Raw genomic sequence first — 17,692 nt, forward strand, 5'->3', positions numbered from 1 at the left:
CATTGCAAGAAATGATGATTGAAGAACATAGACTGCATACATGTGCTTAAGAATATATAAGCAGGCCCACCATGAAGAAAGAAATGATATCTGAACCAACAAAAGCTTTAGAATTACTTATATAGTCTCCCATTTTAAAACAGCTTTACATACCTGATTCAGTTTACATTAAAATATATTCCCCTGAATCGATTTGTTCCATTTTCAGAAATATAAACACGTAATCACATTCCTCACAGCTAAATTTTGTCATAAATCCTCTTTTATACAAGAAAAAGGCAACAGTTTTGTGTTTTTTTTTTCCAACAGGCTCTATTAATTACAATTTAAACTGTACACACAATGATTGGCCATCTTCTTTCTTGGTTTTGTTTTTACAGTACCATGGCAACAACAGTGATAGACTTGCAATGTTTTTGTGTTCATATGGAAAATGTGAAACAGTATACATGTACACATCAATGCACTGTAAAAAGCAGCAGGTTACTTTAGTGGTCCAACAGTAACGGCAAACATTTTGGCTCAGCTAGGCAGTAATCCATTAAAATCTCAGACCAATACTACAGCAGACTTACCACACAACTTGCAAATTTAAAAACACAACTTAGAAACTTGCAGGTTTCCCTTTTGCTGCTGTTCTCAGACTCAATTTTACAGCATATAACCAGTATGGGTAGGCTTCTACAACCAGGTTGTCCCACTGATTGCCTCTTTTTGCCTGTGTTTTTCCTTTCATACACCTATCTTTTTTTTTTTTTTTTTTTTTTCCAGCAAGTGCACTCCTTTTGTCTCAGTAAGGATGAACCAGTAAAATAAAAACTTAAATACGGAGCGAGAAGAAGAGAGTTTGTCTGAATTTGGCAAAATAAGAAGAGCCCACTGGTTTTGCCCGAGCAGAAGCAATACACCTGCTCCAAGGAAGGGCTCCCCACCGCACTGCCTTCCCGGGATCCTGCTCCCTTCCCTTGCTCCAAAGCAGACACACAATACCGTGCACGTTCAGTTTGCTGTCCATACACATCTAGAAGATGAAGAGGGCTGCGGTGGCTGCCTTAATGAAATATCGTTAAGTGTTGCTGAGGCTAATGAGAGATCAACAGTCTACGTTAGTGTGTGACACAGGCATGGTGGTTACCAGTCTTTCTGCCTTTGCGCATCCTGTAGAGGGGGCCTCAAAGTATAAACTGTTCATGGAACAAACTAAAAATTCCTTATCGCAAATCACTTTGTGCTGTGTGGGTTTTTTTTGTTCTTTTTTTTTTTTTTAATTATTATTTATTATTATTTATTATTATAAATATCCTTCATTGAAACAGTAGTCTCTTCAAACAGTTCTTGCAATTTTAGGAACATTTTGTCTCTTTCTTTTTAATTCCTTCAGCAGGAGCGCTCCATTCCTACTGAGATGAACAATTTTCTTCCTTCCCCACCCCCAACCCTTAAAAAATTTTCTACATACAGTGTAGCAGTGAGTCACTAGAGAACAGTCTGGATCAAATTATTCCAACTTGGTCATAAAATCCTTTACCTATGTTATATTACTGGCTACCCCCATTTACTATATTGGGGAGGGGGGAAAGTAGCCTGATAAAGGAATTACTCTTAAGAAATCTACAAAGAATGTAGAAACAAAACTTTATAATCCTTTAGGACCAACATTTGGCAAGTAATTAAAAAAAAAAAAAAAAAAAAAAGAATACATTGAAAAATACTTTCTTTAATATTATACATCAGGCACAACACTTTTGTTTTAAATGTTTTTGTTTTTTTTTTGTTATAAGATTTCATCTGCATAAAAGGTTTGTAGAACCAGCAGGTGCCTCCTCGCCTCGCGGAGCCTGGGTGGTTCCAGCTCCGGTGGCGCGGGGAAGACGGCGGGGACCCCTCAGATGCTGAGGTCGGTGCTGCACTCCTTGTAGGGCCGCCTGCGCTGCTCAGTTGGGTGCCGGCGGCTCGCCTCCTGCTTCCAGCTGGCATCTTCCCTCTGCCTGTGGCCGGCCCGCTCTTCTCTGAGCCGCCGCTCAGGCGACCGCTCTCTCCGCCGGTCGGATGACTTGGCTCGCCTGTCCAGGGAGTTCTCCCTTCTCCGCTCTGGCGACCTCCTGGGCTCCGTGAGTCTCTCCAGCGAGCGCCGGCGCCGGCCAGGTGACCGCTCCCTGCGTCTCTCTGGGGAGAGGTCTCTCCTCCTCTCGTGCCGCTCCCGTCTCTCCAGGGTGTTGTCGGCGCTCCTCGTCCCTTCCCTGCGCTGCTTTTCAGGTGACCTCCTCTTCTGCCCATTCACCGCCGCCCTCTCCGGCTGCCTCTCGCGTCTCCTCTCCGGTGACCGCTCCGTCCTCCTGCCTGGCACGGTGTCGTTGGCTTTACAAGTCCCGTTCCAAGTGTGGTGTTCGTTGGGATGTCTGCTAACCTCTCTGCTGCCTTTTAGGTCTCTAACGTAAGTCCGCTTGTCCCCATGTTGTGATGATTTGTGAAGGTCTGGTGGATAACTGGACTCCAATGATGGGTGCTGCCGTCGGTCGGATGGCGCGGGTTTCATTTCCGATACATTTTGTGAACCTGTGGCGGGACTGTTCCTGTCACTGCTGGGGTCTGAAAGAAAATAACAGCAAAGCGTTTGGTACCACAGCCTTCCGCAGCGCCGTGACACCACTTAGCACTCTTCAGACTTCATTAGTGACAAAAACAAACAAATGTTAAAGCAGTCAGTGAGGGCTAACCAAAGCTTTTGTTAATTTAACTGCGAACAACGAGAGTTACAGGTTAGTACTGGTGCTGCCGTGCTTTGGTCCAGGCCGATAGCATCGTTATGCTCTTCTTGTCATGGGGCATTTTACATTTCCCCCATCCACTTATGCTACTTTCTCTCCAGTGGGGATAAAAAAAGGTACTTTGGGTTGTTGGATTTTTTTTTGTGATAGTTTCCAATAAAGAGGGGCCTAAGGGCATAATTTTTTTTTCTTCTATGGCTTTTGAAAGCCTTGCCTTCCTGCTGTGGAAGGTCTTGTTTCAAGCGGCAGAAAAAAGTGTGGAAAACAGAATTGATCATTATGTTCTGACCTTGCAAAAGAACATTTTGAAGGTGTGAGAATTAGACTGTAATCGTGCAATTTCCATTTTAAGACATTACTTAATCTCACTTAATTCTGCCATGTTATGAGAAGTCCTGGGGTAGATTTTGGTTTTGCCACAATGATTCAACAGATGATGACAGAAGGTATGGTTTTCTCGTATCAAAGCAATGGAAAGGTATTATAATATGTAGAATGGCTTTGATTAACACCTAATCTCCAGCTCATTATTTTCATGTAAGATCCAGCTGAGCTACCTCTGTAACCCAAACTGCAAAGCTGAATAAAACCCCAGAACTGAGCCCGCAGCCCTGCCCTCGAGCTTAGCCTCAATCACTCACGTCATTTGGAACCATGTTTATGAATGATTCATTACAGACGTGGCAATCATTAAAGTAGCCATGCTGACTTAATGTGGGTGCTGCTTTTATTTGTTATTGCATTTTTTTTTTGTAAGCAATTTCTGCGGGGCAGCTCGGCCAGTGCTGCTACACTTCCTTCAGCCCACGCTGACCTTGAGGTGAGCTGTCCCAATGGCAATGACTAAACCCTTCACAGACATGTATGGGACAGATTTTTTTTTCTGATTTTCTCCCTTTAGTATTCCCTCCCCAAACACTATGCATACTGCTTGCTCCTGCCACCACAGTGCCTCCCACCTGGTGATATCTCCGTTCCTTAGCCTGGGAGGTCGGTGTGGGCATGGACCATTATTTTGGTGATTTCCAAGTGAAACCCATATTGTGACTCACGTGTGTGCATTTTTGCTCATTAGTTTTCCCAGGCAGGACCATACTTCTTTTCCATAGCTGTAAGCACGTGGCTTGCAGCAACCTGGCTATCACACATGGTACAAGCGAGGCTTAAAGGTGTTCAGTGGTGTACTTACAATTCAGGGGACGCAGGGTGCTCGGAATGAATTGCTGTACATATAAAATATAGCGAAGCGGAAAGCAATGTGAGGGAATTAGGCCACAGCACAAAAACACCTAATATTGATTTTAGCTACAAACCGTAGTTTGATTATGGCCCATAAGGTAGAAGCAAGACTCCCCGAGCTTGTCATTTCTCATACATGCAGCGATATTAGGAGGTATCATCGCTGAGGAAGGAAGAGCCCAGCACCAAGAAAAGTAAGAGAAAGAGAAAGAGAAAAGTAGAAAATTTAGATTCCCTATATTAAAGGTGAAAGAAAGAAAAATCTTCATATTTTATCTTAGAATAAAGAAAGTTTATTTTTCCAGTCAGATTGTCTAGGCTTCACCCAAATATAAGGCTGCAAAGACAGCGGTTGTTATTATTGTGACATAAAGAGACATCTAAGAGGTGATTCGATAACCCAGACAACGAGAGCATCCATTCTAAAAGACAGCTGGAACAGCGACACAGAATGTCATAGAAAAAACATTAACAATCAAACAACAACGAAAAATAAAGTCCACCAGAGACCACAACATTAAAAATAAGTACAAAACTCATTACAAAAATATACAGCCTCATAGAGAAGCACGTTCCAATCAAGTCAGAAAAATATTGGAACTTAACATTATTAGAGGAACCATTTGTGACTGCAGCGAACAGAACAAAGAGAGGAAGGAGTCCCAAATGTTACAAGGATATTCTTTACAGTAAGTAGTGCAGCCCCTGTATATTAAATCCTTGCATGGAGAATGAACGTTTAGTGGTTTAGCATTAGCCAAAAGAAAACTGGTGTTGGATTTTCATCCTCAGTGCAACAGACATACGCTTTGAGATGTGAAGCACTTAATTTACAGGGTATTGATGCAGTCTAGCATATGATACAGTACTGTACATCCAAAGGAGTATAGGAAAAGACAAAAGTAGAAAGAACATTACAGAATTTCAGTGCCATCATTGAACCTTCTGGTGTGCTATTTATATTACAGAAGTATAAACCCACAACTTCCCTTTCGTATTGATAAATACTTCAATTGTTGGTTGGTCATACTCTGAATCTGTCATTTTAAGTTAAGTAGTGAACAGAGTGAGCAGAAACTCTCAAACCTTGTACAGTAAATGAAAAGAAAATCTAGTTCATAAATTGTGCAGAATGATTTTGGTTTTGATACTAGAACATGGAGCGAATGATAAACACATTATCTTACTGACACAGAAAGAACCCAAATAAGGGGAGAAAAATGTAAAGGACATCCCTTCAATCATCAGTTTCCTTAGAAACCTCAAAGACCTTTGGTTGGGAGTAGCCCTCCATCGAGGGCACAATATATGACAATTATCTCAAATAAATAAGACATAATTGTAATATTAAATAGTGTGCTATGTTAAGCCACCCAGCAATCCAACCTCCAGGGGAAGAAAAGGAATTCTAATGCAATTCTTAGTAAGAAACAAGGGCTGAATGTTCCCCCACCACAGAGACGAGAGCACCTTTTCATAACTTCCACGCCTTTTCAGACCTTATGAATTAACAAGTTGAAACCAGCAGACTGTTTAAAGGGGGAGAAAAGGGCTTAGGAGGCCAAATCAATATATTTTTTGCAGTAAAGCTTTTTTTTTTTTCTTTTTTTCCTTAAATAACTTTATAAATATTTACATAAATATTAAGGGAAGGCAAAAATCCCGTAAGCCATCTTGGCATTCATGTCTATGAATACAGACAGGAACTAAGAGAAAATCCTAACCAAAAAATAAATAAATTATCACTGCTTCGGAATAACAACTCAGGATCCCAGTTTTTGCATTGATTAGAAGTAGAGACCTATTTGAACAACATTTCAGCCGCTGAGAAACAGTTTGGCACAGTTCAATGACATTCCTTGTTTGGCTGGACAAGACAATAAGGTTTTGTTTTGTTTTGTTTTCCTCTCTGATCACCAAAAAATACTGCTATGATGATCTTGCCTTACACTGCGCCCCAAGTCCATGGAAGCAAGCAAAGGATGAAATGTGTAGAAAATTCAGTACAAGCGAGGCAATTAACCATATGTTGCAAAGGTTGGTAAGACACTGGTGAGAAAGGAAAATAAAAAAGAATTCCTGCTTCAGATCTTGAGATAAATCATTCATGGAGTGATGCCAGGGAAGAAAGGAATGTTTTCATAGTTTGACCCACCATATTCTGGGACAGAGCCATCTCCACGTTTCAGAAACAGGCGGACCCTGCGGCCACCATTTTTAATCAGTTCGATGGCCCGAGCATGCTTCATGTTCTTAGTAGTTTCCCCGTTGATCTCTAGAATTTCATCACCAATCTGTCAAAGCAATAAAACAGAAGAGCCCGGGATTAGAAAGAAGCCCTGAAGAGGGCCCCCATCAGCACAGTGCACAGAAAACAATGGCCACAGCAATAGTATAGGACACAGCATGCACCAGTTAGGACTACACATGCCTGACTCCTTCCAGTGACATCTACTGCTATGGCTGTGAGTCCACTGAAAACAGTGCAGGGGATCTGGGAGACATGAAGAAGACGGGGAAAGCCTGAGGTGTCAAATTATTTCACTGCCATTCTGCAAAAACAGCCTGCATTATTGTATCGCTTAGTAACTAGGCCAATGCTAGAACTCTTCTTATCTTTTTGACTATTTTCAAGGTTTTGGTCAAACTGCTTACTTGTTTTATAACCTGCTTTAGCAAAGATGTTCAAGTAGTTTTTTTCAGGTTTGTTTCTCACTTGGATATAAATACCTGCTATGAACGAGCAAATCTCCTCTTATATGTATAAACATTTATCAGGATAGAACAATAGGGTTTGGAAGAACTTGTCAATGCATTGGCTTCCACCAGGCACAGTGATGATTTATTTTCATCAGCAAAATTTTTGGACTTATAAATCTAGCTCTAGCAAAAGGATTTTGAAAATGCCCTTCATGTAATTTGTCTGGAGGAGAAGACATACTTTGAAGTTACGACACGTTCTGTATTAGAGGAGCAAGGAATACATAAAACTTGGTAATTTCCTTTTTGTAGGCATTCTGTAACTATGACTTTGCTATAATGTTTATAATCTAGATGATATGCAAAGCAAACAGATAACACTAATTAAAACTATACCATAATCTTTCAACCCAACAGTCAATATATACGAATGGTCCCTCACTGCTCCATCCCCAGTAGAGACAAGGATCAGGTAGGGCAACCTAATCCTCTACACATCTCCAGCTTTAAAGGAGTCACAAAGTCAAAGTCAAAAATTGTGGCTTACATTTTCACTGCTTCCCATGCCTTTGTTAGCTTTCAAGGTCTGCTTAAGTATTAGAATTTGGAAATATGGGTTGCAACAAGGATGGGGTGAAAGTTTTCCAAGTTTTGGAGATTATATATACAATCTCTATATACTCTTTATATAGAGTGCCAGAAGCCACTGACAGCAGTAAGTAGAAACTACTACTCCTTTCTGTCAACATTTAATTTTCCCATTAGCTGGCACAGCAGAAGGTGTGTCTGTAGGGGAGTGGCAGGCAAGTCAGCTCATTGCAGCACGCTTTTAAAATCTGTTTGTGCATACCCTCATCTTCCCACATCTCTCAGCTGGCCCATCCTCAGCTAGCCGCAGCACGTACAGATCCATATTATACTCCCGGCCGCCTCGCAGGCTGAAGCCAAACCCTTTGGCTCCTCTTTCCAGCTCAACAGTGTAAAAATCTTGGTCCTGCTGGAGAGAAGACAACAGATGTGCAATTGAACAGAAAGTTAAGTGCGTCTCTAGTTCTCATTTTGAAATTATTCAGCCAATGAACGTTATCATTTCTGTTACTCGTCGTTAAAATCATTTGAGCTTTCACACACACATGGGGATTTCCTTTGAAAAGGGCCATGAAGATGACCCTGCTCCCAGAGCCAGGCTCTAATTAGCTGGTAACTGGGATGAGTCTACACCACAGTGCTGTCTTCTCTGTTTTGTTACCACCCCTTCTATTCTTTTGTCAGGTCAGAAGTACATGCATTGTTTTTCTGTACAGCACAATGCTGTTGGCACAGGGATGTTTTGAAGTCCCTGATGGAGGAGGTTACTTCTGGGATGGCCAGTGGCAAGGAAAGATAACAGTGGAATAATCTCTTTAATAAGGCTTGGTCTGCAAAACCTGGAGCACTTCAGCAACAGCTCCTTATTAAGTTTTGCTCTTTTCTGTTCCCTGATTTTATCATTTGCACAAAGCAGTGCTTTGTGGAGAGCCCCCTTAAAACATACACTTTCATAAACAAACACATCAATCACTACTGCCATAAAAACGTTCAACTTTTTCTTAAAGTCTGAGTGAGAACGTTTTGGAAATGTTTGCCAGCTGAAACAAAAGCAACACGTATTAAGAAACTAATCAGCAAATCCCTCTTTCTCGGCAAACAGACTGAGAGAGAACAGCCTCCCAGTATGGATTTTCAAGGGAAACATTTGAGCAAAGCCCTTAAGCAGACTGGAAGCAATAGTCTGTGGTAAACAAAGCAATTAGAAAAGCATTCCTTACCTGTGCTGCTTGGGGTGGTTTGAAATCAAACTGGGATTCCTGCTTTGGTTTTGTGTTGTTCCTGCTGCAGTGCATGAGAGAAAGAGGGAGAGAGGAAAAAGACAGCTCATGGGATGTGAAGATGATCACAAGTAACCAAACAGAGAGCAGGGCATCACGCTCTCCTCAAGGAAAACAATCTGACCTGGTCTCCTGTGGTATTTGCTGAGGAGTATGTGTGGTTGTAATTGTAGCAATTTTTTCTGCATTGGTCAATAAAGTAGCATTGGAGGATTCTGCAAAACAAATTTTTTTTTCATTATGGAGGAATACCACCGGCTGCTCATTGAAAAGAAGTTTTGCAAAGTCATTTCACTGGAAAGCATGACTATGTTGGCTTTAAAGAACTTGGAACCAGCTTAAATTTCCTAAATTCAAAATTAACAGGATAAAGACTACGATATGTCATAGTAATTATGTATATGAAACTGTACAGCACCTCAACTGCAGGGCAATACTGGCCTTTGTTTGTGCTGTATCTCTTATAGAATCATAGAATGCTTTGGGTTGGAAAAGATTTTAAAGCCCATCTAATTCTGACCCCCCTCATGTGGGCAGGGACACCTTCCACTACATCAGGATGCCCAAGCTGTATCCTCATGGGTCTGCTTTTTCTTCTCTGTGAGATAAAAAACTTCTAAGTGCTCCAAACCAGCTAAGAAACATTGTCACATCAGTGCTGTTGCAGCCTATGCTCTTGATAATGTCAAGGCTTTAGTGAAAACATCATACTGAGCTCCATCGCTGAATCACTTCACTTGAAAAGAATGAGTGTACCAGAAGCTACCACAGCCAGCCATCACAGACAGCATTAAGCAGAGAGTAAAATACTTCTATATATTTTTTATATCATATATAGTATATTTATATAATAAATAATGTATATAATAAATATTTTTTTTCCACCAACGAAGCTTTTTCAGTAAACAAATGCATCACTACTAACATCAATCTAAAGAGAATCCTAAAACCACTTAATTGGAAGAAAAAAAAAGGCAATCTGGATTGGAGATCTCTCTGATTGTCAGACATGCTCAGAACAAAGGCTGAACTGTGTAGGAAGGGTTGAAGAAAGTTTTGTCTGTTCTATAATGACATGCACTCTGATCATTAAAGTCTCCAAATATGGAAGGTTGGCTGGATTAATTTGATAGTAGCAATAACTATTCCATGTATTATAAGCTTATCAGTACTTCCTCCACCACGAACTGCAATCTTCAGTGGGATTGAGATATGGCTTTTATCTAACACCTCACAAGGTGATATCAAATATGACTAAAACCCAAAATTACTGAAATGTGTCTTTGAAATACAACACACTGCTGCCTGAGCACTCAAAGCTGCACGCAGGGACACAGAACTGCCTGCATCAGACACATCAATTGCTGTGGGCACCGTTTACCAAATGGCTTGCCAAGAGAGCACAGAGAAGGGGATTAACCTCAGAACTCAATCTACACTGCAGTGAAGGACTCTCAGCCCAGCATCAGTTTGCACAAAAGCTGCATTTCTCCACGCAAAGCAAGAGGTACTTCTGAGAGGTTTCCTCTCTGTTGCTTCACAGAACAAGGAAGGAAGTTGCTATAGAAGGGACCATCTAGCTGTCCCTCATGGTGCAGCCTGGTAAAATGGTTCTCTTGCTATTTTGGACCTTTATCATAGGCTTCAAAAAAAAAAACAAAAAACAAAAACAACAGCATAAACTTAGAACTCCTTTCAAACTCTCTAAAATGAAGGTCATGCAAATGCCATTAGTCAAAGATCTGGAATACATGCATATCAAACTCAATGCACATTCCATAAAATGTAACAATCCTGAACTGAAATTAGTACTGACAGTTTCAAATTTTGAATTGTTCTGGTGTGCCTGCAGGTCAGCAAATCCTGAAAACACCCTCCTGGTCACACAGGAGTTTGAATTCAGAGGAAGAGTCCATGGTCCATACATAACCATTCAAAGTGCTGAATGATCTTGGACAATGATGGGCATTGGGACTGGGAAACCACTGTCAGTAGAAACATCCAACACACTGGGCATGGCATTCCCAGTCAGACTCACAACTCCTCTGCTGAACAGTTCTGCATAACAGACATCCATCCCCACCACGTGCCTATACACACTGTGTCTAGAAGAGGGGACAACTGATGACAAAACTGTGATCGGTATTTTTGAAGAGCAGAATCTAAGCTGAATGCAGAATCACTGGCCAAAAAGATATATTTTGTTTCTTTAATGAATTTCTCCAGTTCCAGTGCCTCCTATAAAAGAGCCACCAGCAGACAACAGCAACAAAAACTGGGTGGAAATAGCTGGCTCTCCAGCATAAAATTACAGTATCTTCTGTCCTGCCCTTGTTTGCCCCATAAGCTCTTGGCATCCAGTAATTCACTTCACTACTATGAGAAAAACTCCCATTATTAAACAGAGTCCAGCTACAATAAGAATTTGCAGAAATGGGAGTTTTCTTTGCCTGACTCAAGGAAAAGTGGTGGTCACGGGTGTACTCGGTCCTGGGAACGAATTTTATTTCATGGGTTTACTTCAGTCACGGAGAAACCAAGAAGAGCTGAAGGTTTTTCCTTTTCACAGCCAGTTCATGTCAAGGGAAACTCAGAAAAATGGAAAGAGGAAAAAAAAAAGAACCGTTCAAACAGATGGGTTCAATGAGAGTACAGCTCCTTTGCCTGCAGCAGTGTGCCCAAGTCAACGTGCCCAAGCCCTTAACATACAGAGCCCTAACATCTTCCAGACCAGAGCTGACCCGCATCCAGTGGCTCAGAGAGCAAGAGGCTCTGAGTGGCTTATGTGAGCAGTCCCTGTGTCCATATTAAACTCTGGGATTCTTCAAAATAATTCCATGTATTTTGTAAAGTTTCCCTGTTGCTCAAATCTGTCTCTGACACCAGAAGGTCTGAAACATGCTTAAGCGCATTGTATTCACTCAGAACAAAACCTCTGGAATCCTCCACAAATATCTGAAGATGAGATGAAGATGGGCTTCAAAGAAAAAAGCAACATTCCTACCCGTTAGTAGCTGACTAAGTACACCGAGTTGAGCAACAACACATCTTTGGTACAGATGTATCTTCACACCAATTGCACTGTGCCTTTTTTTGGCCCACCCTATTCCACAAAGCAGCTTTTGTGCATCATTTTTGCTAGCATTTTAGATGCAGGTTCAGGACACATGCCAGCCACCATGCAAAATTGAAACAGAACACAAATACAGGAAAACCCATCTCTATCATAATTACAACAGCACATTCTGAACACCACCCATTTCACTGATTTCCTTGCCCTGTCCTGCCCTAGAACACCCAGCCACCAATTTAAGATTGGCATTTTTTGGCTAATTAACCCCTTGCATCATGCTAAACCACTGCAATATCATTGCAAACACACTCCTGTGGTGGTCCATTACAGTGAGTTGGTGCAAGACTAATATGCAGCAAAAACTTTTGGTGGTTTTAATAATGTTAGAAGAGATTAGCAATGTGAGTTTATGGTGAGTCTTGTGATGAGTTTTAGTTTCACCCTTATTTGAGAAGCACAGCTTCCAATTTACTTTTATCTTTCCCCAATGAAGTACACTGCTAGAGTGTTTAGACTTGCCAAAAAGCATCCCAAAGTCAGAAGGCAAGAAAAAGAAAACAGCATTGAGACTGATTCCTTAAATTTCATGGGTTTTAAGCAAACCTCTCACCATGTTTCCAAGTGTTTGTCCTTACTGGCTTCCGGAAATTAAAAGCAGACAGAGCTGGCAATCTGACTTTGGGTTTCCAGGGCACAGCAAACAAAAAGGCTCAAAGCCTGCATTGCTGAGAAAGAAAAGAGTTGGCTTCTTCTCTAAATTATAGCTCTCCTTCTCTAGGAATGCCTGATGTCAGTCACAGCTGCAGAGGTCTCTTCGAACATAAGCAATTTAGCAAGGTATTCTGTACACTCATTTGCATGAACAAGGCTGGCTGAGTGCTCACACCAGGATGCTATGTTCCTCTTAAAAAATCCAAATGGGTCATAAATCGCTCATTTCAAAAATTCAATTTCCTTGACTTTGATCAGATATCAAAATAAAGATAATGAACAATTCTTTCCCTGGTTTACCTTCCCAAACTGGCACACACAGGCCAGCTCAGCCGTTAGCCTGATTCACAGCCATTTTGTTATTCATGAATACTCATTTAACTGGAAGTAGAAAAGGATCACATACCATTTGACCTGGTAGCTGCTAGACAGTAGGAAAATAAAGCCTTCATGCAAAACAGATCATACTAAATAGAAATGATTTATAAGGAGATCACTTCTGGTCCTGGCCAGCTTTTGCCCTGTAACTAAACACAGCACCATCTTTTTGTATGGGGTAACTAAATCCATGTTTCAGATTACTACAGGAAATCACATCATTTAACTTCTTCATTCTGCACTACAGACGCTGGTTCAGTTCACAGCTCCCCTCTGCTTCCTTGGAAGCATTAAGTGCAGTAGTGCTGGTCCACATACACAGAGTAACAGCAAAATGTTTCCTGTCAGGCTGCAGAATGAAAAGGTCTCCTTCTAGTAGTTTTCATTGTGAGGGGGACATCTTCACTTCAGTTACAGCTTTTCAGCCTTTCTTTCAAACTTAATTGCACTTTCCCTTCGTTTAACTGAATGCAAGGAATGTACTGTACAGAAATGCTCATTATTTCCGTGTCTGAGCCAGCAAATCCTATATCCACAGACTCAGCTTAAACAAAAAAGAGCAGTGTGAAAGAATCTCTAACTGAGTTCTCCCTGTGAGCCTATCCATTGCAGAGCAGGACAAAGAACAAACAAAATTCTTGCCATTCTAGCTATGCTAAATATCTGCTGTATCTATACCTATGTCTGTTCCATTCCTATTTGCATCACAGCTAGGGATTCGTTTCATGAAAATGATACATAACACAGATCTTCACTTTTACTGAACAGTTCAACGAGCAGAAATTAGCACCAAGTGTCAGCACGTTATCAGGGATCCTGCATGTTCCCTCTCATCAGAAGCAATGAGATCCTTCCTGTCCAGGGAAACTCCTTATCAGCTGCAAAGCATCTCCAGAGCCACTGCCATTAATAAAGGCATTTCCAAATGCACTGAAATCACTTCAAAGAGCAACTTACACGGAATAAAAACAAATCTTCTTTTCAAAAAGCTTAAAACATGACAAAGTGTTTATCCCTTTCTGTGATCTCTTTAGACACTGTGGAAAGCCTCAGGGATCCCACATACTGAGTCACTGAGCATGCAGCGGTTCTCAAATATTCTAAAGCTGTACCATTAACCTAAGAATCAAACCAGAGAGTACCAAGATACGCATCAAATTTAGAGATCGTTTTAAGGAGATACTTGGAGAAACACAATAGAAGGGAATATAATAATGATTTTTTAAATAGGGAATCACTTTAGCCCTGTCGAGAAAACAGCACTCCTACAGAAAAAAAATAAGCTATGGAACACTCACAACCCCTGGGCTCCAATTCCCCAAGCAGGAGACGAAATCTTTACAATTCTGCAGCTCTGACAGATGAGAAAAGCCCAGGAACAAAGCAACAAAAGGGTCAGAAAAGACAGCAGGGAACAGATACTTTACCATCTCCTGGAATGATGCGCAGAGTAACGGTGTTTCCCGCTTCCTTAATGAGGTTGACGATGTCTGAATGCGACTTGTTGGTGATGGAGCACCCATTGACGGCCAAGATGCGATCGCCTACTTTCAGCTTGCCACAGCGGTCTGCGGGACTCCCTTCAATTATCCGACCTATTTTGTGAGGCATGGCCACACATGCATTTCCCGCTTTTGTATTGGTTTGGGGGTTGTTTTTTGTTTTTTGTTTTTTGTTTTTTTTTTTTTTTTTGGTTTGGTTTTAATTGTTTACATACGTGGGAATATGGTGAAGGGGAAAAGGAGAAAAAGGGTTGAAAAGGGAAAGAGAAGGTTAAGGGTTAATTAATTAATGCATCAAGCAAAAGTTATTATAGGATAGCTTTGCTGCCATTGTTCAAAACATTGGCAATCAACTAGTATGAGTGCACAATACTTCTTTTATAAAAAGGTGTCTGTTAATCCCTCCAATCTCCCTCCCCCTTGATTTCTGTGAGCTTTTACGGACTACAGCTGCATTTAGCAGCCCCAGAGCAACCCGCATCCTGATTTTATTTTTGTACCAAAAAATTGAAACTGTGTGCTGAAAACACAACCTTCCTCCCCCAAGATTACATCGGTGTCAGCCTCTCAAGTCTCTCTCTAAATCAACTGCTGTTCAAGCTTCTGCCAATGTTTTGTTCTTTCTCCATTTAGAAAGATTAAATCCTTCTAGCCCTGGGAGGGAGTGTGGCTCCCTTTCCACCACGAAGCCTCAGTCTATCAGCACTGGATGGGGAAGCAACACAGAACAGTTTTCTTCCATTGCAACAAAGGTACTACCAGGGAAGGCACAGGACCACTACAGATGGGCCAAGACCGACAAAGGTAACCCATTTGGTGCAGGCATTCCCCTCAGTCCCTGTTAACTCTTCGCCTTCTACAATCCAAGTAGGCATAGGGATGGGAATAAGGGCATTCTGATGTAAACACCTCTAAAACCACAGGCAGAACCATGGAGATGTCTGACACACAGAGCAAGAGCACTTTGAGATGAATGTGTTTTGAAAACAAAACTCCCCTCCTCTTCCACGCAACTGCCTGGCCCCAGAGACACAGTCTTCCTCAAAATCAGATTTGGGACACAGGAGATACAAAACATAACTCAGATAAATGCACTAAGCTTCCATCTGGCTTCCCTGTATGGGCACAAAGCCCCTGGGCATGCAGTGCATGTGAAAAGGATGAGGTATGCAGAGTGGTCATCCAATGCTTCACATATACATGTGGAAGTGTTGGTTGTTATTTTTTCTTCATACCATGGACTCAGGAGATGATGACAGATTCTCGTCCTTCAATTTTTTAGAATTATGTTTCTGGTTAAGAAACATTAGAAAATGAGATAAACTACACCCAGAAAAGCAGGGAAAAAATGGAAGGCAAATACAGATACCAAACTCATTGCTGCACGATACATTCACCCTCAAGATGCACTTTCTCATCTGTGCTGTTATCTTTGATTAGTAGTTTTAGAGATAAGCACTGCTGCATGCATGAAATACCAGAAATACCATAAAGAAGAAAAGGAACATGAAGTGAAAGAGAACAAGGTTGGAAAGGTGGGATGAAAACTAGCAGAAATCATTAATGTTAGTTGCAAATGGCTGGGGGACTTCCTGTTATTGTCGTTTTATTGTAATGTTAGAAAGTTTCCCTTTCTGGTAATATAAACCCCATTCAGTTTAAAGGCTCTGTTACAGGCGCCTGAAACGAGTTCCTGAAGTAAGAAATGAGTTTCTACTCAGTCCAACCCCATGGACACTGATGGCCCAGCCCACACCAAAGTGACCAAGGTGAGTTTTAAAACCAGTTTGGCCCATCTCTACATACTACTTGTGAAAGGAAAAACTACAAAGCAAGTACAGAGCAAGCACCACACAGGAGAGGGAACACATCTCATGCAGAGTATTGGGAAAAAGCTGAATATGCTTGAAAAAATTAAAGGAAAAACAGTCACAGATCAACAGATCTCCATGAGGAGTCCCTGTACAGAAAACTTCCAGTTAGAGAGTATCTTGGGCTAAAGCAAACACAACTCTTTACAGTCTCACATTAAGGTTTCTCTGCAGAAAATAGTTAGAGCATAGTTTTCATACAGCAAGAGTTACTACTGCATGTTTGCAAATGCTTTGAGAAGTTAAAAGCTTTCTCTCCAGTTTAGACTGAGTTCAGTTTAATGAATATTGCATTGCACTGTTGTGTTCGGGCACCAAAATATCCACTCTGGAAGAGCAGTTTCCAGCAATGAGGACAGCATAAAGGCAGCCTAGCACCTGAGAACTGACAGAGCTCACTAGATGAAGTCTACGCTGGACATTTCACCCTTGCAACCTCTGCTGCTCTGACTGCCCAGATCCTGCATGTCCCAGGAACATTCAAGCTTTACAAGGAGACTGCAATGTATTTTGTCTACAAAGCACAGCCCTGCTCTGAGACACAGTGGGAATATGGCCAGAGCACCTGTTCTGTTCTTCAATTCCTCCTCCATCCACAACACACATCACAGACCAACAGGGAGAGAACAGTTTTTTCCCCTGTGAAGTCAAAGTGGATGCTGCCTTTTGAAGACCACGGGAAGGAAAGAAAGGAGCATTTCAGAATGGTTTCCCCCTTGCAGTGACATCTCTGCTTTAAAGGAGGCTGCCCTGTGCACACCTGCAAAGCCAGCTTATTCATCGTTTGTAATATGTAACTCATTTGATGGGCAAACAGAATCACACCTCTCTTGCACCAACACCTGACAACAAGCAAAGAATCATATCACAGAATCACAGAACGGCTTAGTTTGGAAGGGACCTTAAAGATCAGATCATCTTCTTTCCAATCTTTGCCATGGGCTGGTTGCCCCCCACCAGTTCAGGCTGCCCATGGCCCCATCCATGGCCTTGAACACCTCTGGTGATGGGGCACAGCTCTGGGCAGCTGTGCCAGGGCCTCATCTCCCTCTGAATAAAAAATTTCTTCCTAACATCTAACCTAAATTTTCCCTTTTTTTAGTTTAAAGCCATTCCTCCAAAGCCATTCCTCCTCGTCCTGTCACTATCAGACTGTGTAAAAAATTGTCCTCCTCCTGCTTGTAAGCTCCTTTCAAGAACTGCAAAGCCACAATAACATCTCCCTGGAGCCTTCTCTAAGCTAAACAAGCCCAGCTCCCTCAACCTATCTTCACAGGAGAGATGCTCCAGACCTCTGATCATCTCTGTGGCCCTCCTCTGGACCTGCTCCAACAGCCCCACATCCCAGTTGTGATGGGGGCCCAAGGCCTGGACACAGTACTACAGATGGGGCCTCAGGAGGGCAGAGCAGAGGGGGACAACCACCTCCCTCGCCCTCTGCCACCCCTCTGTTGATGCAGTCCAGGGTACTGCTGGCCTTCTGGTCTGCAAGCACACGCTGCTGGCTCACGTGTGGCTTTTTATCCATGAGGACCCCCAAGTCCATCTCTGCAGGGCTGCTCTCAATGAGTTCTTCTCCCAG

At 41.9% G+C, this 17,692-nt stretch overlaps 1 protein-coding gene across 21 annotated transcripts in view; it reads right to left on the bottom strand.

Moving 5' to 3' along the window:
- Window positions 1-1,707: 1,707 nt before the first annotated feature.
- MAGI1 (membrane associated guanylate kinase, WW and PDZ domain containing 1) overlaps window positions 1,708-17,692 on the bottom strand; it is a 288,713-nt gene continuing 272,728 nt past the window's right edge. For 7 of the 21 annotated variants that reach the window (XM_090148387.1, XM_090148384.1, XM_090148381.1 and 4 more), the window contains 6 exons: window positions 14,165-14,368; window positions 8,700-8,790; window positions 8,516-8,579; window positions 7,558-7,704; window positions 6,163-6,301; window positions 1,709-2,589 (listed from right to left, as the gene is read on the bottom strand). In XM_090148387.1, coding sequence (XP_090004513.1) covers window positions 1,886-2,589; window positions 6,163-6,301; window positions 7,558-7,704; window positions 8,516-8,579; window positions 8,700-8,790; window positions 14,165-14,368 — 1,349 coding nt within the window. In that variant the 3' untranslated portion in view covers window positions 1,709-1,885. Of the gene's footprint in view, window positions 2,590-4,081; window positions 4,171-6,162; window positions 6,302-7,557; window positions 7,705-8,515; window positions 8,580-8,699; window positions 8,791-14,164; window positions 14,369-17,692 lie in introns of all 21 variants that reach the window. The other 14 variants (XM_090148394.1, XM_090148395.1, XM_090148379.1 and 11 more) reach the window with 10 other exon arrangements.

Source organism: Phasianus colchicus, chromosome 11 (assembly GCF_987193195.1).
Source record: "Phasianus colchicus chromosome 11, bPhaCol1.hap1.1, whole genome shotgun sequence".
Classification (NCBI taxonomy): domain Eukaryota; kingdom Metazoa; phylum Chordata; class Aves; order Galliformes; family Phasianidae; genus Phasianus; species Phasianus colchicus.